Genomic DNA, 27,881 nt, shown 5'->3' with positions numbered 1-27,881 from the left:
AGCTCCTCTTGATATCCAAATGTATTTCATGGAAGCTATAGAGTCAGTCCTTTGTGTTCTAGATCGACCTCAGTGTCTCATACACTCACACTAAGGTTTAGTGTTTATAGTCGTGGTAAAAATATGAATGAGGAAGGTTTTATTAAAGATTTTATCAAACCATATATTTATTATTCATTTAGACAGAAGCCAAGTTTGGGAGCATGTGCTGGCAGTGCGCATTGCTGCATCCACCCCACAATGGATCCGACCCAAGTCCAGGATGGCATACACCGAAGCAGACAACTGATCAATCCCCATCTCTTGAAAAGTAACTATATCTACCACAGCCAGAAGAAACATGGGCATCCCATTTGGCCTTCTCCACCTACTGGGATCATCGACAATGAGGTCATTACCAGAGAAATGCCAATGCTCTCTCACAGTGTAGAGATACCCCTCTTATGAATCTCCCTAAGTGACTGTTTATACTGTGTGACAGAATGCCATTCCAGTGGTTCTCCAAGGATCCTCTGAAGAAACCAAGTAGTAAAGACATCTAGTAGTTGCTTTAAGTCACTGGTTAACATCAAACTCTCGCACAAACACAGCAAGACAGGAAGCACCAGGATCCTACAGACTTAGACCTTTGATCTGCTGCAAAAATATCAGCATCACCAACCACCTCTGTCCAGCAACATGGCATCATAAGGTCTTGCCAAGCATCCTTTGACCTGAAAGGCAGAAGACATGAAAATCTGTGCTGAGATAAATGAAGGTCTCTGCAAGTTCAACACTTTCACTGAATACACATACACTTTGTACACACGTATACTTCTGATGGCCATAAAGTCAGTGAACACCTAGATCTTTGTCTTGATCCGGGACAATCACAAACCCAGGGATTCCAACTCCTCACTCAGCTGCTTATGTGCTACAACTAGGGTAAGCAAAGATTCCTCAACGATCCGAGCATCATCCTGAAATTCAAGGTAAGTAAAGCTTTCCTCACCAACAAAGACACCCAAGCTGCTGGTTTCTACACCCAACACCCACTTCATGTAGACAAAAAATTTAATTTAACTGACAGAAAAAAGCTGTTCTATCAACTAACAATATCCATCCATCCATACCCACTTACTCCAATTAAGGGCCATGGGGGAAGCTGGATCCGATCCCAGCAGTCATAGGGCGTGAGGCGGGGTACAGCCAAGACACCCAAGCCAACCTGTCATGGTGCCACATACAGACAGAAACTCATTCACACCAGCACACACATCCACAGTCAATTTAAAGTTTCCAATCCACTTAATCTGCTTGTCTTTGGATGTGGGAGAAAGCCGGAGCACCCGGAGGGACCCCGCACAGGCACAACATGCAAACGCCACTCAGATTGAAATACGTAGCCAATCACAGATTAGCCTTTCTGTCCATCATTTACCTGTATTTTGACATGCTTGGCGTCAGAAAGTTATGTTGGATCCAAAAGGATCCAAAAAGGCTAGGACCAAAAGTTATATTGGATCGGTTCCCACTGACCAATAGCGTTACAGCTTACTGCCAACAGCTACCCAATCAGAGCATGGCATACGAAGCTCAGGAACTAGTTGACATACGCTGGTTGAAAACATGGCAACAAACATGTCAACAACAGCAGAAAATTGTCTGCCAGCGAGGTTTGGAGGAACTGGTGGAAATATTGAACTCCAAGGATGCCAAAAACACTAAGAAGGTAGACAAGCACACTACTGACGTTTTAGAAGCATTCATCTGAATCAATCATATGCTGTTCACAACAAAATAAATTGATCTAATTTACTTGACTCTTTGCTGTAGAAAATGTCTATTTATTTCCGTTTTCCCCACAATCCCCACAGTGAAAGGCTTAAGAGTTCATATCTGATGAGACTGAATAAAAATGTACAAACGGCCCGTGTCTGGAGTCCTCCACTAGGGAACCTGCTTGAGCTTTCATCTTCATGTACAGCTGGCAGACTGTATTTAACTGCTGACTTTATACAAATAAGCCTCTTATAGCACAGTGGATAAATCACAGGCCCAAGGCAGCAGTCTGCTGTAACCGCCTCTTATTAAGGCCCGACTTAGTCCTGAGAGAGGGCAAAGTGATATGACATGACACCACTCCCTGACCTTCTACTAATGAGCAGATAATTAAATGATGCAAGTCTATGAGCACCTGTACTGAATTTAATGCACACATCACATTTGCTGTTCCATCATGGTTGCTCCTCTTCAATGCATTACTCCTCATCTGCAGGCAATAATGTACGTAGTTTAACATGCGTTAACACATAACCAAGACACATTACAAATGTCATTTTTCTGTCATTCGTGACACATTCCTGACATTCTTAATGTGACTTAATGCATCTGAATAGGTTTCTTAATAGTGCGTGTTGGTGCGTGATATTCTTGATATTCGTGGAGCATGTTTTTTGCTTGTCAAAAAAATCTTCCATGAATGTCACACACCACCCTCATTTCGTCTCACGTCGTGGAGGTCGCAACTGAGCGTGTTGATCCGTCTTGATGAGTAGTGATCCTTAATAGAAAGTGACAACATTCATAGTGGTTCCTGTGATGGTTCTTGGAGCCCAAACTGTCACGGAAAGTGTCAAGTTTTGACACGACTTGTAACGCGGCGTCACATTTCACTGCGCGCCACAACAAATCAGTTTTCTGTCACGTGCGCACAATTAAACTCTGCTCCAAATGTTGTTCCACAGTTCCTGCTGAAGCTCCTCAGGATGCTCCTGCAGGTGTTCCACCTGCTGTTGTAACCGATGAACGGAAGAATGAGTGAACAGAGGAACCAGAGGAGCGAGACTCACGTGCAGCCAGACATCTCTGCACCTCCTCCAGTCCGGCGGAGGAAGAAGCGTGCGCACAATTAAACCCTGCTGCACCGCATTCAATTTGATTGCTGACACCAAGTCGGCTCCTGCAGGTGTTCCACCTGCTGCATGTGCCTGATGTTTGGGAAAATGCGCGAGACGAGAGGCGCATGAAGCCACACATCTGGCTTTGTCCTCCTCCTCCTCTCTGCGCCACTCCATGGCACAGAGCCCAACTACACATGCAATCACAAAGTTCTTCTGAAAAACTGGAGAGATCTGAATTCGGTTGGATGAATATGGGTGGGTGTGTGTGTGTGTGTGGAGACAATTCACCTCGTTCACAACGTGACAGAACTTAACGATGTGCTGTTACGCACAATAGCGCGGAACACTATTCTTGACCGTGCGTAATGGTTCCTGATAATTCTCCAGCAACATGTGCCATTAATCGTAACGTGTGGTAACAGGTTGCAGCAGTTCCTGAGGACACCTGATGCCTCTGCCCCGAATAATCACATTCGTGATAAGCGGCCAAGAAAGTATACTTCGTGGCATTCGTGACTTCTCGTCGTTATGTGTACGTAAATGCTGCATTAAGTTGGAGTGATTGATTTGCTGTCAGAAGGTGCTGTTTGACCCATTTTTAATACAGCTGAATAAAGGCCTCAAAATGTCAGTTAATCCATCATCGTCTATTTTAACAAAACACACTAAACACGCACATGTGAGACAGCAGTTTGAGGAGTTTCTATGAATATTTTGGCACAGCTGCTAAGTTCAGTCTTACTTTGGGTTTTATCCAAGTTTGTTTCATCACTGCATTGTGTTCAAAGTCAACGCTGTAACATTCTGTTCCGGTTACCCGGTTATTCTGATCCACTTTGCAAATCCTTGAAAAACAGTTTGCTTTACAAAATTTGCTGTCGTAGTCTTCTTATTAGTTTGGACAGCTCACAGGTTAGATATAGCTTAGTGCCACACAATTTTTAATTTAAAAATGACATGATGACTGAACACTACAAGATTATATGCAAAGTTTCTTTGCTTGATAAATTTAGTATCATTATTTGTACTTGTGTAGTGAATTCTGATTTCACAATATGTGAAGAATACAATCCACAGGTTGAATTATGTGCATCTCAGGTTAGCTGAAGACTTCCATGTTTTTTTCTTTTTCTTTTTTTTTAATTAACTGTGTGTTGTAGTGGGGCGGTATATTTTTTCCCCATAAGAGTTATGTATTTGGTGATTAAAAACACCAAATCTGGCACTTATTTAGCCCAACATATTACAAAAAATGTGGATGTTGAGTTATGAATTTTCCTCATGGTTGCCATGGTGACCATTTGTTAAAATGAAAATTTAAAAATGCTCTAGTGATACTGATAATAAATATACCACATTATTTGTCTGATCATCAAGATTACAAAAACGTATAGTTTGGACTATATTTCAATTTATTTTCATTTATATAGCACCAAATCACAACAAAGTTGCCTCAATGTGCTTCACAAAAGTAAGCTCGAACCTTACTAACCCCCAGAGCAAAAGTGGTAAGGAAAAACTCCCTCTGAGGAAGAAACCTTCAGCAGACCAGACTCAAAGGGGTGACCCTCTGCTTGGGCCATGCTACAGACATAAATTACATAACAATTCACAAAACAAATATACAGGAAATGCTGTTGGTGCACAGGACAGGAGGGTCTCCAGCACAAATACCACACCTACCTCTGGATGGAGCTGCGCCTTAAACAGAGAAAAAAAACAGAATCAGGCATCAGAAAGACAACAAATACAGTATAATTTGTCAGCATTAAACAACAAGAAAAACAGGAAATATTAAGGTGATCGCCGGCCACTAGCTCTAAGCTTTACTAAAAAAGACCCAGAATTTAGGTAAAGTTGAGGCCGCGGCACGCTACGTGTCCTAATAAAATGAATTAAAAAGAGTAAAAAGCGTTGAACTATACTATGACAGTATGCTAGCCATACGAAAGGGAAAATAAGTCCGTCTTAAGTCTAGACTTGAAAGTCTTCAAAGAATCTGTTTTATTGACACAGGGAGATTATTCCACATAACGGGTACGATAAGAGAAAGCTCTATGACCTCCAGACTTCTTATTCACCCTAGGGACACAAAGTAGTCCTGAACCCTGAGAACGCAAAGCCCGGGCCGGTACGTAAGGTTTAATTAGGTCACCTAGGTAGGGAGGTGCCAGCCCATGAAAAATTTTATAGACTAGTAGCAGAACCTTAAAATCTGATCTCACAGGAACAGGAAGCCAGTGAAGGGATGCCAAAATGGGTGTAATGTGGTAGAACTTCTGCTTCGTGTCAAAAGTCTGGCTGCAGCATTTTGAACCAATAGGAGAGCCCTAATGCTGGACTGCGGTAAACCAGAAAATATAACATTGCAATAGTCCAATCTAGAAGAGTTAAACGCATGGATCAGGGTCTCACCATCAGCCATAGACAGGATGGGACGAATCTTTGCTATATTTCGCAATTCTCATAATATTTCTAATGTGGAGGTCAAAGGACAATGTAACATGAAAAATGACTCCACGGTTCCTCACTTTGTCAGTGTGATGTATGACACACGAGCCTAGGCTAAGCGTTAACTGGTCAAATTGATGCCAATGTCTCACTGGACCAAGAGCCATCATTTCAGTCTTATCAGAGTTTAAAAGTAGAAAGTTTCTAGACATCCAACTTCTCACTGATGCAAGACAATCTAAGGATTTTATGTGGATGAGATTACCAGCAGTTATCGGCATGTATAACTGAGTATCATCACCATAGCAGTGAAAGGTAATCCCAAAGTGCCTCAATATGTGCCCAAGGGGTGCTATATAAAGGGAGAAAAGCAGGGGGCCTAAGACAGACCCCTGTGGAACCCCAAATTTCATGTCACTAAGGTTAGAGGTAGTGTTACAGTACAAAACAGTGAGAACAACTGGTCAAGTATGATGTCAGCCATGCAAGGGCACTCCCAGTAATCCCAAAATTATTTTCTAGCCTATCAAGTAGAATATGATGATCCATGGTATCAAATGCAGCACTGAGATCTAACAGCACAAGAACCACAGTGGTGTTCGAATCCAATGCAAGCAGAAGATCATTCACCACTTTAGTGAGAGCCGTCTCTGTAGAATGACATTTTCTAAAAGCAGACTGCAGTGGCTCAAAGAGATTATTCTCAGTAAGACAGTCCATGAACTGCTGTGACACCACTTTTTCCAGAATTTTAGAGCAAAATGATAGATTTGATATCAGCCGATAGTTTTTCAATACACTAAGGTCAAGATTAGGTTTCTTAAGTCATGGTATAATCACTGCAGATTTGACACATTTAGGAACACATCCAGAAGTTAAAGAAAGATTAATAGTTTTCAGCACAGTTGGCCCAAGAGTGGGCCACAGGTCCTTAAACAGTTTTGTTGGTATAAGATCAAATAAACAGGTTGTGCTTTTTGTTGAAGTTATGAGTTTCATCAGCATGCCTAGAGAGATACTCTCAAATTCTGTAAATCTAGATAATACCTCTGTAATGGCGCCCACCTCAATAGCAGGGTGTACTGGCTGGGTTAAGGCATGCTGGGATATGTTTAACGTAATGTCTTCTTGTTTCTTCTCAAAGTAATCCAGGAAATCTTGTGCTGTAAAAGGAGCGCAAACTACAGGTGGCTGTCCATGATTAAGTGTTGCCACCGTGTCGGACAAGAACTTTGAGTTATGCATGTTTTTGTTGATCAAATCAGAGTAATAGGTCCCCTTTGTAGCCAGTAATGCATGCATATAGTCCAAGATAGCATCATGCCACGTAAGGTGGAATACTTCTAATTTTGAACTACAGCATTTCCGTTCTTGACGTCACGCAGGTAATCAGTGAACCAAGGTGACTGTGTTTTGGGGGAGCGCAGTTTTAACAAAGGTGGCGCAATCATGTCGAGTGTAGTTTTGAGCACTGAGTTTCAACTATCCACAAATCTGTCTACTGATTGGGTATTTGCCAAATGTGAAGCTAAGACATCAGGCAGTCTAGCTTCGAGTTCAGTCTTAGTTGAGGACTTGATGCATCGCCGTAGTGATATATAAGGTTGTTGTTCCACTAAACACAGCAGCGAAACTGTAAACTTGAGTGATCAGAGACCACTGATGTAAGAGGCATGATGTCAATATTCATGACAGCAATACCGTGTGCGAGAACCAAATCCAGGATATTTCCACTAATGTGCGTCGAGTCTCAAATGCATTGCCGAAATCCTAATGCATCCACAATTTCCATAAATGATTTGCAGAGGGGATCAGAAGGCTTATTTATATGAACGTTAAAGTCACCAATGATCAGAATGTTATCTGCACTAGTTAAGTTAGAGATGAATGCAGCAAATTAATCTAAGAATTCAGAATATGGGCCAGGAGGCCTATATACAGTGACAAATACGGCTGATTTTTTTTTTTCTTCTGACCTTGGCAATGTGTAATATCCTGAGCAGAGCGGAGAATCAGATGCTCAAATGAGTTATATTTGTGACCCCCAACAGCTAATAAGCTAAACCTAGATTTAGAAATAAGAGCAACACCGCCGCCTTGTTTCGTATCACGAGGGACGTGACTAAATGTATATGCTGGTGGGCAAGCCTCATTTAAGGGGAGGACAGCTGTAGGTTTAAGCCAGGTTTCATATAACCCAATCATTTCTAAGTGATGATCAATAATTAGATCATTAATCAACAATGATTTTGAGGATAGTGATCTTATGTTAATGAGACCCAGACTAAGGACCTCAGTGGGTTTGACAGTTGAACTGTTTGGGTTTGGGGTGGTTCCAGAGTCACATATACAAGATGCCTGAAGTAGGTTTAGGTGTGAGACATTCCACGTGAGTTGTAGGTACCAGACATGAAATCTTTGATATTGCTGGAACAACCATTGGGCCATCCTCAATTTCAACATCATCCAATGTAGTAATGGGTATTAAGTTTGCAAAGCAAATCCCTCCATGATTTTTATGGAATATCTGCGACTGAATGTTATCGATTTATGGGGTAAAACAGCAAACTAGGATGACAAAGGTCATTTCAGTTTGTTGAGAGGTCAAAAGTTAAATTTGCTCCAGTTGTGGTAAAAAGTGATGCCAATTATTGTTTTAGATAATAGGGTTTTAAGAATGAATAGTTTGCACCCCCGCGACCTGACCTCGGATGAAGCGGAAGAAAATGGATGGATGGATAGTTTGCACCATCTGTGATGCTTTGTTATCATGTTACAGAGTAACATGTCACAGAATCCAATGGACATCAACCTTGTTTGACCTTTACTTTGGAGACAAGACATTCAGCACAGTCAAAACTATTCAATTTATTAATCTTATTAGCATAACCAATAATTTGCATCACGTTTTTTTAAACCAACACTGGAGCAAGTTTAGCTTTTGACCCCTGTCCAAACTGAAATTGACTTTTGTCACCATTTTTGCTGTTAATGCCATAATGTTCAGTCACTGATAGTCCAAACTATACCTTTTTGGAATCTTTATGATCAGACCAATAATATCGTATATTTCTCAATATAACTGGAGTATTTTTCATTTTGAAAATTAGCTGCTATGGATGACATATTGAAAATTCATGATGGCTCAATATCCAGTTTTATTTCAATTTCAATACCTTTGGCTATATGTATACCAAATGTCTTGCTTTTATGACAAAACACAATTATTTTGCTTATCTGTTGCACTAATAGTTAAACGTGGTGGCCCAGATCTGTTCAAAAATATGAAGTTGCTAAATTATAATTTACAAGAAACAATTTGGCTGTGACATCACACAAGGATGTCTTTTTTTGACAAATATGTTAGATTAGTGTAGCCTGATGTATGAGATGAGAAATTGTGATTACAGCTACATAACACAGTGGGGCAACAAAGTATTTCGTCAGCCCCTGACTGTGCAAGTTCTCCTACTTAGAAAGATGAGAGAGGTCTGCAATTTTCAACATAGGTACACTTCAATTATGACAGGCAAAATGAGATTAAAAAAAAAAAAAAAAAAAAAAAAAAAACAGAAAAACACATCATAGGCTTTTTAAAGAATTTATTTGTAAATTATGGTGGAAAATAAGTATTTGGTCACCCACAAACAAGTAAGATTTCTGGCTTTGACAGACCTGTAACAACTTCTTTAAGAAGCTCTTCTGTCCTCCACCTGTTACCTGTATTAATGGCATCTGTTGGAACTCGCTATCTGTATAAAAGACACCTATCCACAGCCTCAAACAGTCAGACCCTAAACTCAACCATGGCCAAGACCAAAGAGCTGTGGAAGGACACCAGGAAGAAAAGGTTGGTGTGAATAAATCAACTGTGGGAGTAATTGTAAGAAAATGGAAGACATACAAGACCATTGATAATCTCCCACGATCTGGGGCTCCACACAAGATGTCATCCTGTGGGGTCAAAATGATCATGAGAACGGTGAACAAAAATCCCAGAACTACGTGGAGGGACCTGCAGAGAGCTGGGACCAAAGTAACAAAGGCTACACACTACGCAGAGAGGGACTCAAATCGTGCAGTGCCAGGCGTGTCCCCCTGCATAAGCCAGTACATGTCCAGGCCCGTCTGAAGTTGCTAGAAAGCATATGGATGACCCAGAAGAGGATTGAGAGAATATCATGTGGTCAGATGAAACCAAAATAGAACATTTTGATAAAAACTCACCTCGTCGTGTTTGGAGGAAGAAGAATGCTGAGTTGCATTCCAAGAACACCATACCTACTGTGAAGCATGGGGTGGAAACATCATGCTTTGGGCCTGTTTTTCTGCCAAGGGGACAGGACGACTGATCCGTGTTAAGGGAAGAATGAACGGAGCCATGTATCGTGAGATTTTAAGCCAAAACCTCCTTCCATCAGTGAGAGCATTGAAGATACAACATGGCTGGGTCTTCCAGCATGCCAATGACCCCAAATACACTGCTCGGGCAATGAAGGAGTGGCTCTGTAAAAAGTATTTCAAGGTCCTGGACTGGCCAAGCCAGTCTCCAGATGTCAACCCCATAGAAAATTTGTTGAGGGAGTTGAAAGTCCATGTTGCCCTGCGACAGCCCCAACACATCACTGCTCTAGAGGAGAGCTGCATGGAGGAATGGGCCAAAATACCAGCTACAGTGTGTGCAAACCTGGTGAAGACTTACAGGAGACCTCTGTCATTGCCAACAAAGATTATGTTACAAAGTATTGAGTTGAACTTTTGTTACTGACCAAATACTTATTTTCCACCATAATTTACAAATAAATTCTTTAAAAATCCTACAATGTGATTTCCTGGATTTTTTCCCCTCATTTTGTCTCTCACAGTTGAAGTGTACCTATGATGAAAATGACAGACCTCTCTCATCTTTCTAAGTAGGAGAACTTGCACAATCAGGGACTGACTAAATACTTTTTCACTGTAAATAAATGAATTTCTTTTGAAGACAGCATCTTTATAATCAACTTAAAGAACAAGGGCACAATTTAGAACTAGAAATTTGGGGGGACAAAGTGCGAGGCCCGCAGGGCCGAAGCCCATAGGCCGGGGGTCTGGGGGCTGCTCTAGGCCCCCAGAAGCCAACGGTTTCTAGATAAGCTCAGATGCATTCTGAGCATCCAGAACAGTAATTTTAACGTTTTGAGAAGACCATAAAGTGGACACCATTTGACTAATTTGATTTGAAACTGTGGATATAAGTACTTTATTCTGAGAATAGCCAGCACTGATTTTATTAACATCCTGGTGTAAATAAGGTATCACCACATGTGTAGAACTCAAAAAGAATGATAGTTTGAGTTTTCATTAAAACCAAAAAAAAAAAAAAAAAAAAACTGCAATGTGGTAAAATGTATTCATAAATATAAAAGAACAGGCTTAATAATTATTAACTATCGCATACTGTATTTTTTTTTTCCTCAAGATTTGTTTTTGTATAAGTTTGAAAAACAACAGATCATAAGTTTAGGATAAATTATTTATCCTGAATTAAATTTTTCGTAGTGGCACTAATGACAACACTCATACTGAACATAATTTCGCTTCCATAGACTGATTTTGGAGATCAAGCAATAATTGCAGATGGGCTTTCTGAGGTCCCAGATAGCTTTTCTGATTTCCTTTTTTAACTTTCAGAACTTAGTAAATTAGCATATGGTCCACTGATACTTATGTGTAGATACTAGTCCCTAGAGGCAATTATTTTTGGTTTCAAATCTGGGCAAATGCAGTCCCAGAAAATTCAAAATGTGACAAACAAGAAACAGGTGTTGTAAACAAGTCAATGCTGATAAAAATACAAACTTGCAGAAACAAAGATACTATTCTGACATGGTTTGCACATAAGACTGGCATAGCATGTTTCAAGTACACACATATATGTCAGAAGGTGGGGGGACATACCATATTCTGTCCCCCCTGGTTGAAAAGGTGGGGGGGACATGTACCCCCTATCCCCCACCAAATTGCGCCCATGTTAAAGAATGATGTTCGAAACAAAATAAAGTGTTTTTCCCACAGTAAACAATAGGGTTTTGTGTTTAGTCATTATGAAGGCTGGCATACACAAGCACACTTCAGGCACACAGGTCCATGACCATACCCACTCCAAGAACGTCAAGCATTTATTAAGCCAAAAACAATTGTGGTGGTGTTTGTTAAATATGTCCATCAACATTATAACTACTAACTAACACAAAGATGCTGGTGTGGAGTTTTGTCATTTCACCTCCTTCTTCTTATCTGTGTATAATAAACAAACAGATAAAACAAAAACTTGTTGTGGATGTCTCAAACACAGGCTGAAAATAGCAAGTTTGTTTTACTTGTCCTTTTATTTATTAATTTTGCTCAGGGTCACAACAAGAGCTCAAAGTGGAACCACATGTTGATTTAGCACACGTTTTACACTGGATTCTATTTTCCTTTGTTTATATCCACATCTTTAGATACTTATTTCTACAGCACTTTAAGTCAAAAGCTCAAAGTGTCACAAAGTAATACAGGTGTGATGTGATCAGATCTGCTCATTCTATTTAAAACTTGGGAAGCCATACTCCAAATTATTTCAAGACATCTTGCACTCACATGGCAAACCAGAAAATAATGAATTACAGTAGACAATTCTGGGGGACACAAATACATAAACCATTGTTTCAACATCTGCCACAAACATCAGTATAATCACTGCAATGTTTCCAAATAAAAAAAGGACAGTTGCAGCTACCTCTCTAATACACAAATCAAATGACAATGATGGATTGAAAACCACATCAAGACTTTCAACACTCTCACCATGTTGAACACAATTACTTAGTGCTAATTTTAAGTGATCACACTCAAAGATGCCTCTGCTGAGCTGAACCACCATTAATCACCTTAAACGCCTGAAATTAAAAGCAGAAAATGAGATGAAATCCAGTTTTAAAGCTGCAGTTAGACAAGCAACCAACTTCCTAATATGAGGGACAGTTCCTGGACAAACAGGCGTGCTTGTTCTGTTAGACCTCAGTGCTGCTTTTGATACTGTTGACCATAAAATTTTATTACAGAGATTAGAGCATGCCATAGGTATTAAAGGCACTGCGCTGCGGTGGTTTGAATCATATTTGTCTAATAGATTACAATTTGTTCATGTAAATGGGGAATCTTCTTCACAGACTAAAGTTAATTATGGAGTTCCACAAGGTTCTGTGCTAGGACCAATTTTATTCACTTTATACATGCTTCCCTTAGGCAGTATTAGACGGTATTGCTTAAATTTTCATTGTTACGCAGATGATACCCAGCTTTATCTATCCATGAAGCCAGAGGACACACACCAATTAGCTAAAGTGCAGGATTGTCTTACAGACAAAGACATGGATGACCTCTAATTTCCTGCTTTTAAACTCAAATAAAACTGAAGTTATTGTACTTGGCCCCACAAATCTTAGAAACATGGTGTCTAACCAGATCCTTACTCTGGATGGCATTACCCTGACCTCTAGTACTACTGTGAGAAATCTTGGAGTCATTTTTGATCAGGATATGTCATTCAAAGCGCATATTAAACAAATATGTAGGACTGCTTTTTTGCATTTACGCAATATCTCTAAAATTAGAAAGGTCTTGTCTCAGAGTGATGCTGAAAAACTAATTCATGCATTTATTTCCTCTAGGCTGGACTATTGTAATTCATTATTATCAGGTTGTCCTAAAAGTTCCATAAAAAGCCTTCAGTTAATTCAAAATGCTGCAGCTAGAGTACTAACAGGGACTAGAAGGAGAGAGCATATCTCACCCATATTGGCCTCTCTTCATTGGCTTCCTGTTAATTCTAGAATAGAATTTAAAATTCTTCTTCTTACTTATAAGGTTTTGAATAATCAGGTCCCATCTTATCTTAGGGACCTCGTAGTACCATATCACCCCAATAGAGCGCTTCGATCTCAGACTGCAGGCTTACTTGTAGTTCCTAGGGTTTGTAAGAGTAGAATGGGAGGCAGAGCTTTCAGCTTTCAGGCTCCTCTCCTGTGGAACCAGCTCCCAATTCAGATCAGGGAGACAGACACCCTCTCTACTTTTAAGATTAGGCTTAAAACTTTCCTTTTTGCTAAAGCTTATAGTTAGGGCTGGATCAGGTGACCCTGAACCATCCCTTAGTTATGCTGCTATAGACGCAGACTGCTGGGGGGTTCCCATGATGCACTGTTTCTTTCTCTTTTTGCTCTGTATGTACCACTCTGCATTTAATCATTAGTGATCGATCTCTGCTCCCCTCCACAGCATGTCTTTTTCCTGGTTCTCTCCCTCAGCCCCAACCAGTCCCAGCAGAAGACTGCCCCTCCCTGAGCCTGGTTCTGCTGGAGGTTTTTTCCTGTTAAAAGGGAGTTTTTCCTTCCCACTGTAGCCAAGTGCTTGCTCACAGGGGGTCGTTTTGACCGTTGGGGTTTTACATAATTATTGTATGGCCTTGCCTTACAATATAAAGCGCCTTGGGGCAACTGTTTGTGATTTGGCGCTATATAAAAAAAAATTTGATTGATTGATTGATTAAAACAGAGTGTCATCAGCATACGGTAATGCTACATTCACATACTGGCGACTGGTAAGCGGCAGATGGTAAACTGAATGTTCCATTCTTTTCAATGAAAAGAAAAGGAAACCTATGCTACCCTGGCTGCAAGTGCAGAAACTACACATGACGACAGCATCTGAATGAAAATTTCAAAATTTTCTACTTTTACTGCAGCAACAAAGACCAACCAAAGATTGTTTTATCTTTACTGAAATGAAAAAATGCCAGCAAGAGATGGATTATTTAAGTGCAGAGAGTCACCTGGTTTTAAACAGGTAAAGATGAATAATTTGTGTGGATATTACAGAGAGGAATTAATCTTTAACCTCACAAAAAGTTAACTTTTTAAGCTAACATCAGAGAAAGACGGGGCTTCCTGTTTTTATATAATTCTGTGCAAAAAGTTAAAACTCTTTTGTATCTTTCAGTTACGTAAATTATGGTCTCTGTCCTTAACACTGAAAAATGGCCAGACCTCTCACTGTCCCACATAATCTGCCACCACAGAGTCTGAACAAGATGTGCTACAGCAAGAGAAATAAGTAGTAGGACTGGAACAGAACACTGAGGTCCCCCATAATTCACTGTGGAAAATTCAGATGTAGTGATGTTACAGGAAACACAGGATACTAATGTGATGTTACCTGCGGTAAGATCTCAGCCATGAGCATACTGGACCAGATATGCCAAAATAAATTTCAGTTCTTTGCAACAAAATACAGTGATCAATTGTATGAAAGGCTGCAGTTACATAAACTGATGAGCAACCACAGATTTAATCAAAGATGACCTGCCGAATCATATAACCACTGGAAGATCAAACAAAACAGAAACATATTTTCACTGTGAAAAAAAGCCAATTATCTTGTAAGAGTTGCACTTGTTTCCAGAGCAGAAAGTTCCCGGTTCAAGTCCACCCCTGCCAATCCTCCATGTAATGTGGAGTTCCATTAGGAAGGGCATCTGGTGTAAAACCTGTGACAAATAAACATGCAGATCCATCTGCTGGTGTGACCCCGAGTAAAAATGGGGAGAAGCTGAAAACACTTAGACTGTAGAAAATACAAAAGTACAATATAAATGTAGTGTCAGCAGAGAGCTGGATGTCCATACAAAAATGTATTTTCTGTAAGAATGCAGACTGAATGCATTGATAGGGAAATGTAATTCAGATGCATACAGACTGAGACATCATCACGTGATACTCATGCCCCCTTCAGATCTGTGTTCACCTCATCGTCCTGCTCCCTCCTCCAGGCCTCCTCATCACACCGCTGGATCTCCTCCTGAATTACACGGGCGTACTCAAAGTCCTGCTCCTCTCTGAATACAATCGGAGGAGGAAATCACATTTGGTTTTAACAATGACTCAGGCATACAACAAACACATGACACAGTAAAATAAAGTAGACACATTGCATGCAACAACACATAAATGCAAATGAGAACATGCAAGGTTCTTATTTGACACACAAGTCTTATTTGACTTATAACACATAAGTCAAACTATTAAATTTTGCTGTACAAAACTGTTTCGTTCCACCTAGGAGGTGATTTAATTGGTTTGTTTGTCAAAATTACTGAAAAGCGAATGAACCGGTTTTTACAAAACATGGAGAAAGGGTTGGACATGCCCTGGAGTCCATTCAATTTCAGACTTGATCTGAAAAAATAGGGAAGGAGCCAAGACATCTAAAAATATTACATTAAAATAGGTAAGGGGGGGATTTGTTTCATGACTCCACATTACCAATACAAAGGCCATTTTATGTGAACACTATCATAAAAACAATACATTGCATCATAGTTTCATCTTCTCATATCTACAATATGCATCCAAGCGATGTTTGAGTGTAATGTTTTGTTCTGTGGAATGAAAGCTACAACGGACATCGTTTTACATGACTGTCTACACTGTACTGCAAGCTGAACTTGAAGATTACATGACATGTAACACATGCATGCAAAGTTTGTAATCTCCTGGAGAAATGTGAGTATCTATAGCAAGTTCCTTCAGCTGCTCCCTTGTTTTCCCTTGGGGTCATCACAACAGATCCAAGGTAGATTTGCATGTTGATTTGGCACAAGTTTTACGCCGGATGTCCTTCCTGACTCAACTCCACATTACACAGAGAAATGTATCAGGGGTAGGATTTGAACCGGGAACCTTCCACACTGAAAGCAAGCGCACTAGTCACTTGGCCACTGCCCCAAGTATCCATAGGAGTATCCTTTTTTTGTATGATTAAAACAATTAATTAAAAATCTACTGACTTTGTTCTTTTATGTGTGGCCCTGTGAAACACTGGCATCCTGTCCAGGGTGTACCCCATGATTGCTGGGATTGATTCTCGCCCCACCCCGCCACCGACCCTTGAGTGGAATAAGTGGGTGTAGAAAATGGATGAATGGATAAAAATCTGCTTCATTAAACTAAAAACAAACAAACAAAAAAAAACCCAAACTATTTAACTCATTACTGTCCTTACATTTTCAATAGAATGTAGTCGATGCAAACGGTTGAGCCAACCGTTAAGGGCTTAATCTCAAAGTGAAACAACCATGTACAACATTATCTAAATAAGATAAAAATAAATAAATAAAAACAGCAGTGAATACCTCCTTTAATATCAAACAATTCTTAAATGATATTGTAGATATTTGTTTTCACTTTCAATAACAGTATAGCTGTAAAACCTTTAATAAGAACCATACAGAAAACCCATGTATAATCATTTTTTTTTTGCAAATACAAATATAAATACAAATATACAGACATTACATATTTGTTAACACTGTGAGCTAGATCTATAATTTCAAACAACAGTCAGACCACATCTTGTTTAAATCAGCTTGATATGTGGCCCAATCAGAAACATTACACCGTGATGTGAGATTACATTGATAAAGTGAATCGTGTAACCGTGCGATTTGGGAACTTGATGTGACTTACATTTGTCTGGAAGCCTGTCTGTGGAGGACGCTCTGCTGGGCTCGTTGCTGCTCCTCATCCTGCAACCTCTTGGCCATGCGGATGTCATTCTGCACGAGCTGGTTCTTCTGGATGTTGGTGGTGTAGTATTGCTCGACTGTGAGAGTAAAGCAGAGGAACGCAGATTTAGGCAGCATACCTCGCTCGAGGGTGTGACAGTAAAGGATCCCGTGACAAACACTTTATCTACAGTAACATTCCAAATGTGCTGATTCTTGAATAGTCTTCACTGCAGTGTTGTTTGTTTGAAATATACTTTATGTGACGCCTGATCCTTTGTATTTTGAGAAGTCCTCAAAAGAAATGAATTATATGCCACTACATTTACCCCAAACCACAACACTGGCGGCCATGGATAAATGAGGAATTTAAAAGGGGGGAGCAGCTCTCACCAACTGTATTTTTTTAGGCTACTTTAAAGGAGGAATACACTGCATTTTTGAACACATGGCTCTTACTGTGCACTGAAAAAAGTTGTAAAACTGACCGTCAGCCTTCATTACAGTCCTGCCATGGGAAACCTGGTGACCAAAGTTGTACCTCCACATGTCCAGCTCTTACAGTTTTTGTCCAAAAGATGTCTACCATTTTAACTGTATATACACACTAGCCCTACAAAAACAGAATGGGATCACCACACATACAGAATGTCCACAACATGTCTTAAATTTGTTGTAAATAAATGACAGATAAAATACAAAGCCTTTATTCCATAGCTGAACATACTGGCTGCGTTAAAGATACTACAAACAAATTCAATTTAACTAAAAGCTTACAGATCTTATCAAGCTGTTGGGGACTCGGATAAATGAAAGGAAGCATGGCTGCAGCAAAAGAGCTGCTCACTGAAACAAAAGGAAAGGATTGTAAAACTCCCACAATAAGGAAATCCAACACAGAGTGTGGCAAAAGATTTTGGTTGTTCCCAGTCAGCTATCTCATACATCTGGTGCAGGTATAAACATAATGTGCAGGTTATAAGAGGAAAACATATGGGGTAGGGCAAGGAAGAGGTCAAAACCTCCTCAAAAGGAAAATGCACAACAAATGAAAAAGTGGTGAAAATACAGGAGCAAGTGTGTGACTGAACTCTAAGAAATAATATGAAGGAAACTTTTTTTTTTCTTTCTTTTTTTTTTACAAATAGTAAGGCTACATGAAAAACCAGCACTAAAGCACAAAGGAGAGGCACTCTGATTGTGGATGGAAGTGATACTTTATGATGATTCATGAATCTGCACTGACCAATGGTGTAGTCCCAATAGGATATACAAACATTTATGACACAGCTGCATATCAGGTAAACAATCAGCAGAGATAATTATCTCAAGAGCCAATGCACAGATAGCGTGTGAAATTTTTTCTGCATATCAACAGGAAATAGGTTTGGTAATGATGAAAGTAATTTCTCAGGATGACAATGCATCTGGCTAAAGAGCAAAAAGTGTTTAAACTCTTCTTCAGGGAAGACAACAACTCAGAGATATGGCCAGCAAACAGCAAATATCTGCATTCAATTGAAAAATTATGTTGGAAATTTAGAAAGTCTATGACATGGCTACATCTTGCAAAGTTGATCACAGTTGGAGCCAGGTTTGTAAGCGAATACAGATTTTCATTAATGAAGTCTATTTTTCAAAGGATTCAGGTCATCTGTTTGCAGGACTACACGAAAGTGAAATATCTACTGTGAATCACCTTTTTTTTTTTTTAACTTGTTGTACCTTCGAGATGTGACATCTCTCTACATTTCATGAACTCATCTACCACAAATTAATTTAATTCAAGTTGTACTTTTTAAGACAATTGAAACACGATGCAAAAACTAGGTGCTGTGGTGAAGTGGAAAAAAAACAAGTTCTACAATCCATCAACTACCATAAGTGTTACTGTAGCTGTTCTGTGGTATCTCAACAGTGTACTTACTCTCCTGCTCCTGCAGGTTATGCGCCAACACGCCATCCTCCAGCACAGAAAAAGACTGGCACACTAAAAAAAAAAAAAAAAAAAAAAGGCAGCAATTTAATTCAAATCTAGGCTTGAGACAATCTGGCAAACTATAGCTCAAATTTCACATCTTTTTAAGAACATTTTTCTCTGTTTTCTCTGTATAGCTGGTGATGCACCAAACAAAACTTGTACTTGCAATTTTCCCCAATCACAGCCACAGATGCCTATAAATCAGTCAGATGTTTTGGTGGCTTCCCTCACTGGTCTTTCTTGCATGGTCACTCAGTTTTTGAGCAGTACCTACAGTGAGGAAAATAAGTATTTGAACACCCTGCGGTTTTGCAAGTTCTCCCACTTAGAAATCATGGAGGGGTCTGAAATTTTCATCTTAGGTGCATGTCCACTGAGAGACAATATATATATATATATATATATATATATATATATATATATATATATATATATATATATATATATATATATATATAAATAAAATAAAAAAAAAATCAAGAAAACAATGTATGATTTTTTTAAATAATTTATTTGTATGTTACTGCTGGGATGAACTACAGGACAACAGGCAAGCAGCTTGGTAGAAGACAACAACTGTTATAATTATTTATTAGAAAGTGGAAGAAACGCAAGATGACTGTCAATCTCCCTCGGTCTGGGATTCCATGCAAGATCTCACTTTGTGGGGTAAGGATGATTCTGAGAAAGCTCAGAACTACACAGGAGGACCTGGTCAATGACCTGAAGAGAGCTGGGACCACAGTCAAAGATTACATTAGTAACATGATGCTGTCATGGTTTAAAATCCTGCAGGACATCAAGGTCCTCCTGATCAAACCAGCACATGTCCAGGACTGTTTGAAGTTCACCAGTGAACATCTGGATGATCCAGAGGAGGCATGGGAGAAGGCCATGTTGTCACATGAGACCAGAATAGAGCTTTTTGGAAACAACTCCACTTACCATGTTTAGAGGATGAGAACAACCCCAAGAAAACCATCCCAACTGTGAAGCATGGGGGTGGAAACATCATACTCTGGGGGTGCTCTTCTGCAAAGGGGACAGGATGACTGCACCGTATTGAAGGGAGGATGGATGGGGTCATGTATTGCGAGATTTTGGCAAACAAGTACGAGCATTGAAGATGGGTCATGGCTGGGTCTCCTAGCATGACAATGACCCCAAACACACAGCCAGGGCAACTCAGGAGGGGCTCCGTAAGAAGCATGTCAAGGTCCTGGAGTGGCCTGGCCAGTCTGCAGACCTGAACTCAAAAGGAAATCTTTGGAGGGAGCTGAAACTCCAAACCTGAAAAATCTAGAGAAGATCTGTATGGAGGAGTGGACCAAAATCCCTGCTGCAGTGTGTGCAAACCTGGTGAACAACTACAGGAAACGTTTGACCTCTGTAATTGTAAACAAAGGCTACTGTACCAAATATTAACATTGATTTTCATAAGTGTTCAAATACTTATTTGCAGCAGTAACATACAAATAAATTATTAAAAAAAAAAAAATCATACATTGTGATTTCCGGATTTTTTTTTTTAGATTATGTCTCTCACAGTGGACATGCACCTAAGATGAAAATTTCAGACCCCTCCATGATTTCTAAGTGGGACAACTTGCAAAATCACAGGGTGTTCAAATACTTATTTTCCTCACTGTATAGTAGAGAAGCTTGAATCTTCGACTGGAGTGGGTTGCTTGACACGAGGACGTTTCGCTTCAAATCGCAGAAGCTTCCTCAGCTAAAATTCTTGCTCTGGTGGTCTGACGTCTGTCTTGACTCTTGTAGAGAAGAATAATCAAGAAGTCACAAAAGCTGGAGTTTTAAACCTAACCAGACCCCTCCTACCGAGAGGCAGACTGCTATAGGCTAGTGACTAAACAATAGCTCTAATTAGCACCTATTGTGCTCTAGTTAGCACCCTCCTAATGACAGGGCAGCTGTCCCTCTCCTGATGGCTCCCTTGACGACTCTGCTGATGACGTGAATGACTCATTACCATGAACAAAAGACGGAAACTGCTTTGACCCGAGTACCCCATTGTAAACAGGGGATAAAGCGTGTCTCAGACCCCCTCCCCAGTTAAGGCTGGGTTTCAAACATTTCACAAAGAATGCCTCCTTGACCCCTCTGTCAAACCATTTCTTCTCTCTGGCTAATATTTTAACTTCCTTGTCCTCAAACGCGTGGTTAGTGTCTTTAAGGTGGAGATGAACTGCAGACTGAGGTCCACTGGTGCCCTCTCTGTGGTGCTGGTATAGCCTTTTGTGTAAAGGTTGCTTAGTCTCACCTATGTAGTGTTTGTTACAGTTTTCCTGACATCTGACAGAATACACTACATTGCTCTGTTTGTAACTAGGGATCCTGTCCTTAGGGTGAACTAATTTCTGTCTCAAGGTGTTAACCGGTTTAAAGTAAACTGGGATTTTGTGCTGTCTGAAGATCCTCTGTAGTTTTTCCCCTACTCCTGCTAAATAAGGGAGAGACACTCTTCTTCTAGTCTCCGTCTCCTGTCTATCTGGTCTCTTTGTTCTCTGGGACTTCTGCACTTTGTCCAGGGACCATCGTGGGTACCCACATACTGTGAGGGCTTTCCGGACAAGTTGTTGTTCTTTAGCCCTTCCCTCTGCAGTTGTGGGCACCTGTAGGGCTCTGTGTTGAAGCGTCCTGATCACCCCGAGCTTGTGTTCAAGGGGGTGGTTTGAGCCAAAGAGCAGATATTGGTCAGTGTGAGTTGGTTTTCTGTAAACCTCTGTCTGGAGCTGCCTGTTCTCTCCAATCATAACATCACAGTCCAAGAAGGCTAAATGGTTGTTTCTGGCATCCTCACGTGTGAACTTGATATTGGCGTCCACCAAGTTGATGTATTCTGTAAAGTCCTCAACTTCCTGTTGCTTGATTTTAACCCATGTGTCATCAACATATCTGAACCAGTGACTGGGAGAGATGCCCGTGAAAGACGTCAAGGCTATCTTCTCCACTCGCTCCATGTACAGATTGGCCACAATGGGGGATACCGGAGACCCCATCGCACAACCATGAATCTGCCTGTAGTAATTCCCCCTAAACAGGAAATACGTGGTGTTAAGACAGATCTGCAAGAGTTGGCAGATGTGGTCTGGTGTGAGTTTGGTCCTTTCAAGTAGAGACACATCCTCCAGCAGTCTCTGCCTCACAGCTGAGACGGACTCAGCGGTGGGGATGCAGGTGAACAACGAAGTCACATCAAATGACACGATTGTTTTATCTGCCTCCAGCTGCAGGTCCTTGATCTTGTTCACAAAATCTTGTGTGTTCTCCACATGGTGTTCTGAATACAGTGAGTTTCCTCACTATATTTTAGACAGATTTACCATACAATGTCATACAGTTTGTATTTTTTAATGCTCGATGATGTAAATAATGTCCAAGACATACACAGTGAATTGGAAATGTTCATGTAGCCAGAATAGTGGCTGTAAAGTGACAGCTTGTATTAAAAATAATCTTTATATTTAGTTTGGCCAATTACTTGCAGCCCAATGGAGGGCCCATGCATAAGAACTGCTGTAATTCCAAAATGTTTAATGCTAAATGTTTGTTAAACCCCTAGAATTAAAGCTGAAAGTCTAAAGTACACACACATCTTGACTGATTCATTTTAACTCCATTGTTATGACATACAGAGGTAAAATTACAAAGGTTGTGCCACTATCCAACTACCAAACTCTAATAAGGCAAACAGTTCTGTTTAGCTTCAATAGTTTAGAAGAAACAATGTATAAAGGAACCATACAGGGACTGACTAGTGGTTTACGCTGAGTATATCTCAAAACTTAAGTCAAAGAGCAACTGCCCAAATTGTTTTACCATGAATTTACTGTGAAACACAGAAGAGTGTCTCAAAGGCTTAATTCATCACTTTCCTGTAATAAACACTTTTAGTGACTGCAAAGCAACAGGTTCACATCTTTATAACAAAAGCAGCAAATGTGACACATTATGTATTGATCTGTGTTACCACAAACTATCGAGTGAATTAAAAAGTAAATGCTTCAAGTAAACAACTTTGCCAATATTTGGTCATTTTTTTGACACTCTGTTACAATGTAAAGTTGAGTTATTATGACGTGGTAGTTATGGGACTGCATTACATCCTGCAGCACCTGGACTCTGCAGGGACATACACGAGGATCCTGTTCGTGACTTCAGCTTGGTGTTTAACACCATCATCCCCGACATTTTCCACCAAAAACTCTCCAACCTCTCTGTGTCAGCTCCCACCTGTCAGTGGATCTCCAACGTTCTGACTGACAGGACAAAACAGGTGAGTCTGTGGAGTATCACATTCAGCACACAGACAATCAGCACTGGCACCCCTCATGGGTGCATGCTCTCCCCACTGCTCTTCTCCCTTTACACAAACAACTGCACCTCAAGGGACCCCTCTGTTAAAGTGCTGAAGTTTGTGGAACAGTTGGTCCTCTGGTGTGGAACAACTTGGAGCTGAACCCTCTCAAGACTGTGGAGATAACAGTAGACTTCAGAAGAAACCCCCCCATCACTTCACCTTCTCCATACTCAACACTGTGTCTACTGGGGATACTTTCCAGTTCCTGGGATTCACCATCTCCTGGGATCTGAAGTGGACCTCCTACATAGACTATCAGGAAGAAGTTCAACCTGCCCCAGGAACTGCTCATCATCTTTTACACATCCGTCATCCAGTCTGTCCTGTGTATCTCCATCTCTGTTTGGTTTCCCTCTGCTTCCAAACATGGCAGGCACAGACTTCAACAAACTGTCAGGTCTGCAGAAAAAAATAAATAATCAGAGCCAGCCTGCTCTCCATCCAGGACTTATACTGGTTCAGGACGAGGAAGCGAGCTGGTAACATCTCTGCAGACCCCTCACACCTTGGATACACACTCTTTAAACTCCTCCCCTCTAGTTGACGATACAGAGCTCTGCACTGCAAAACAACCAGACACAGGAACAGTTTCTTTCCACAGGCTGTCACACCGATGAACAACTTAACCTGCCAAAAAAACCTCAGTAATTCATATACCTCATGTACAACTTCAATCTGTTTGTCTGTTTCTCTCTGCACATCTTTATTGCGAATTATTTATACATGCTCGTACAGAGTGTACAGTTCAAACCGGAGTCAAATTCCTTGTATTATTTGACGATACTTGGTGAATAAGGCTATTCTGATTTTTCAACCATCCTTTTTTACTTGACAGCCAGTGCAGCAGGCACAAATGTGTATGAGTGGAATCTCCCATAAACTCAAAGGATTTCACAAAGAGCTCCCCGCTCACCAGCTCTGCCTGTATATTCACAGAGTCTTCACTATCCCATGATCCCATTAGTGTGGCCACTTGCTGCTGGATGTGGTAATAAGCCATATCAGTTTTGTGTTATTAACATGTCCAAGAGCCATGAGAGGCTCTTGGACAAAACTTGAATAGTGACACAAAAATTCAAGAAGGGGAAAAAATGATGGCCAAGAAAGCAGTTACAGTAGTGTTCAGAATAATAGTAGTGCTATGTGACTAAAAAGATTAATCCAGGTTTTGAGTATATTTCTTATTGTTACATGGGAAACAAGGTACCAGTAGATTCTCGCAAATCCAACAAGACCAAGCATTCATGATATGCACACTCTTAAGGCTATGAAATTGGGCTTTTAGTAAAAAAAAAAAAAAAGTAGAAAAGAGGGTGTTGACAATAACAGTAGCATCTGCTGTTGACGCTACAAACTCAAAACTATTATGTACAAACTGATTTTTTAGCAATCCTGTGAATCACTAAACTAGTATTTAATTGTATAACCAAGATTTTGCTCGTTTACTAGTGTGGTTGGGGTCATTGTCTTGTTGAAACACCCATTTCAAGGGCATGTCCTCTTCAGCATAAGGCAACATGACCTCTGTAAGGCAACATGACCTAGTATTCTGACATATCCAAACTGATCCATGATACCTGGTATGCAATATATAGGCCCAACACCATAGTAGGAGAAACATGCCCATATCATGATGCTTGCACCACCATGCGTCACTGTCTTCACTGAACTGTGGCTTGAATTCAGAGTTTGGGGGTCGTCTCACAAACTGTCTGCGGCCCTTGGACCCAAAAAGAACAATTTTACTCTCATCAGTCCACAAAATATTCCTCCATTTCTCTTTAGGCCAGTTGATGTGTTCTTTGGCAAATTGTAACCTCTTCTGCACGTCTTTTATTTAACAGAGGGACTTTGCGGGGTATTCTTGCAAATAAATTAGCTTCGCACAGGCGTCTTCTAACTGTCACAGCACTTACAGGTAACTCCAGACTGTCTTTGATCATCCTGGAGCTGATCAATGGGTGAGCCTTTGCCATTCTGGTTATTCTTCTATCCATTTTGATGGTTGTTTTCCGTTTTCTTCCACGCATCTGTTTTTTTTTTTTGTCCATTTTAAAGCATTGGAGATCATTGTAGATGAACAGCCTATAATTTTTTGCACCTGCGTATAAGTTTCCCCCTCTCCAATCAACTTTTTAATCAAACTACGCTGTTCTTCTGAACAATGTCTTGAACGTCCCATTTTCCTCAGGCTTTCAAAGAGAAAAGCATGTTCAACAGGTGCTGGCTTCATCCTTAAATAGGGGACACCTGATTCACACCCGTTTGTTCCACAACACTGACAAACTGACTGAATGCCACACTACTATTATTGTGAACACCCCCTTTTCTACTTTTTTTTTTACTAATAGTCCAATTTCATAGCCTTAAGAGTGTGCATATCATGAATGCTTGGTCTTGTTGGATTTGTGACAATTTACTCGTACCTTGTTTCCCATGTAACAATAAGAAATATACTCAAAACCTGGATTAATCTTTTTAGTCACATAGCACTACTATTATTCTGAACACTACTGTAACTAAAGGCATGTTTTTAAAAACTTCAATCACAAAGTAGTAAACAGCAACAGTTTTATGTTTCATTTTGATCTGTATCATAATTTTCAATAGCGACGAGTTTACAAACTTCTTCTCCACCATAAAGTCCTTATTGAGGCGGGATGGCTGCATGTGCTGCAGCCAGTCTGTCTTTAAAGTCTGTGAAACAAATTCAGAAGTTACTCAAGAGAAAATAAACAGCCCATATGTGGCTGAGCAGTCCGCTTCCTCCAAATTTGCAGACACGACAATGCCTGCGAGCAGATGAAACCGCTTTACTGTTTTAACATCCCACTGGGAACTTGGGATGGCTGATTTTTTTCCTACAACGGTGAGTTTGAATACCACAAAGAAGGCAGCATGGAGCGTTCAAAACTAAATTAGTGCTTTTAGCCGAGCACAGAAGAAAAATCCTGCAGCCAGAGGGCCAATTAAAGGCACCTGTTCTACAACTAATCCTTGACTGAGCCTGTCACAACAGATGGAGCTGTGACTGAACAGCTACATCTGCATCAAGTCTGAGATGCCCTCTGTGCTGAGGTGACACACATACAGTAAATATCATATGTTTATGATATCTGTAAGTGGCTTTCAGAGTGCTGTAAATCTGGGCAAGCTTAACATAAGCCTTTTTCTTTTTAATGGAAATGTTTCAGATCAGATTATATTATATAGAACTTTATTGATCCCTTGGGAAGACTCCCTCAGGGGAACTGAAGTTCCAGCAGCACTGTATAGCAGCACACAGGGTAAGAAGCACATAGAGTATCAAAAGTGAACAGAGATGGGTATTGGTAAGATTTTATCGATATCGATACCATTATCGATTCTGCCTATCGATCTGATTCCTTATCGATTCCCTTATTGATACTTCTTGTGAATTTTCTGTGTACTAAAAGTATGCTTTACAGGTTTTCTATGTCAACAACATTTTGAGTCTTAAAGTAAATAAATATGAAACTGGTCACTGGATCCTTAAACTCTGCACATCATAAACTCAGTAAAAGCGGTTGATTACAGAGCCGCTGCAGGGTCTGCAATCAACGCAGAGGAATGATAATTTTCCCGACAAACACCCTCAAAAACAATGGCCGCTCTGAAGGACAGATAAGGGAATCATTAAGCAAAAAGACTATTGATATCGATATTCGTGGATCGAATCATTTCTTAATACCCGAAAAGAACCGGTTCTCGATACCCAACCCTAAAAGTGAAAGTAAAAGAGAAAAAGAGTTTGCAATATGAATACACAATATAAATACCAGACATACTGATCAATACTGGTTTACTGGCTACTACTGTTCCTCTCATTCCTGACCTCTGTCTTCCTGTTACTCCTGCTCCCCCTGAGTGAGGCGTTGTACAGTTTAAGTGGCATTTGTGAATGTAATTCCACACTGTAGTGCTTGACAAAGGTTTCCCAAAGTAATACCTAACCCATGTGATTATATAAGATACTGATGAATGAGTGTTCTTGAGGCAGTGCTGTCTGTGGAATGGACAATCACAGATGTTCAGCTTTGGCTTGCACCCTTGCCCTTCATGCAATTAAATTCCGCCAGATAACTTGAATTATTTCATGATATTATGCACTGCACAGGGAGATATATACAGATTCTCTCCCATCTTCTTTGAGGAAGATTGTTTTTCAACATTCCAATAATTTATTTGCATTTTTTGACAATCTTTGCTCCTGAAAGACTCAGCCTTTTGTAGTTACTGCTTTTCCACCAAATTGGGATTACAATCACCTGTTGATGCCATCCGTTTGAAATATTTATTTTTAGATACCTCATTACTAACCCTAAATTGCCCCAATCCCAACTTTTTTTTAGAATGTGTTGTGGGTCTGAAATACAGGAATGGATGTATATTCACAAGCTGACCACAGAAAATTTGAAATATCTTGGGTTCATGCTGTCTTCATGCTTGACTTCTGCAATGAAACAAGTCAATAAATGCATGGACCACTGCAATTTTTTTTTTAACTTTGCATTTTCCACACAGTCAACTTTTTTTCTGATTTTGGGCTGGAAACTACATCCTGTTCTAATCATGCAA

General features: G+C 40.2%; 1 protein-coding gene across 5 annotated transcripts in view; it reads right to left on the bottom strand.

The window, feature by feature from the left end:
- ccdc187 (coiled-coil domain containing 187) overlaps positions 1-27,881 on the bottom strand; it is a 50,565-nt gene that overhangs the window by 13,244 nt on the left and 9,440 nt on the right. For 4 of the 5 annotated variants that reach the window (XM_034172942.1, XM_034172943.1, XM_034172945.1 and 1 more), the window contains exons 3-5: positions 18,848-18,910; positions 16,883-17,018; positions 15,162-15,252 (exon numbers count right to left, since the gene is read on the bottom strand). In XM_034172942.1, coding sequence (XP_034028833.1) covers positions 15,162-15,252; positions 16,883-17,018; positions 18,848-18,910 — 290 coding nt within the window. The remainder of the gene's footprint in view (positions 1-15,161; positions 15,253-16,882; positions 17,019-18,847; positions 18,911-27,881) is intronic. The other variant, XM_034172944.1, reaches the window with a different exon arrangement.

Source organism: Thalassophryne amazonica, chromosome 6 (assembly GCF_902500255.1).
Source record: "Thalassophryne amazonica chromosome 6, fThaAma1.1, whole genome shotgun sequence".
Classification (NCBI taxonomy): domain Eukaryota; kingdom Metazoa; phylum Chordata; class Actinopteri; order Batrachoidiformes; family Batrachoididae; genus Thalassophryne; species Thalassophryne amazonica.
The sequence above is the reverse complement of the archived record's forward strand: the minus strand, read 5'-3'. Positions and strand labels throughout refer to the sequence as shown.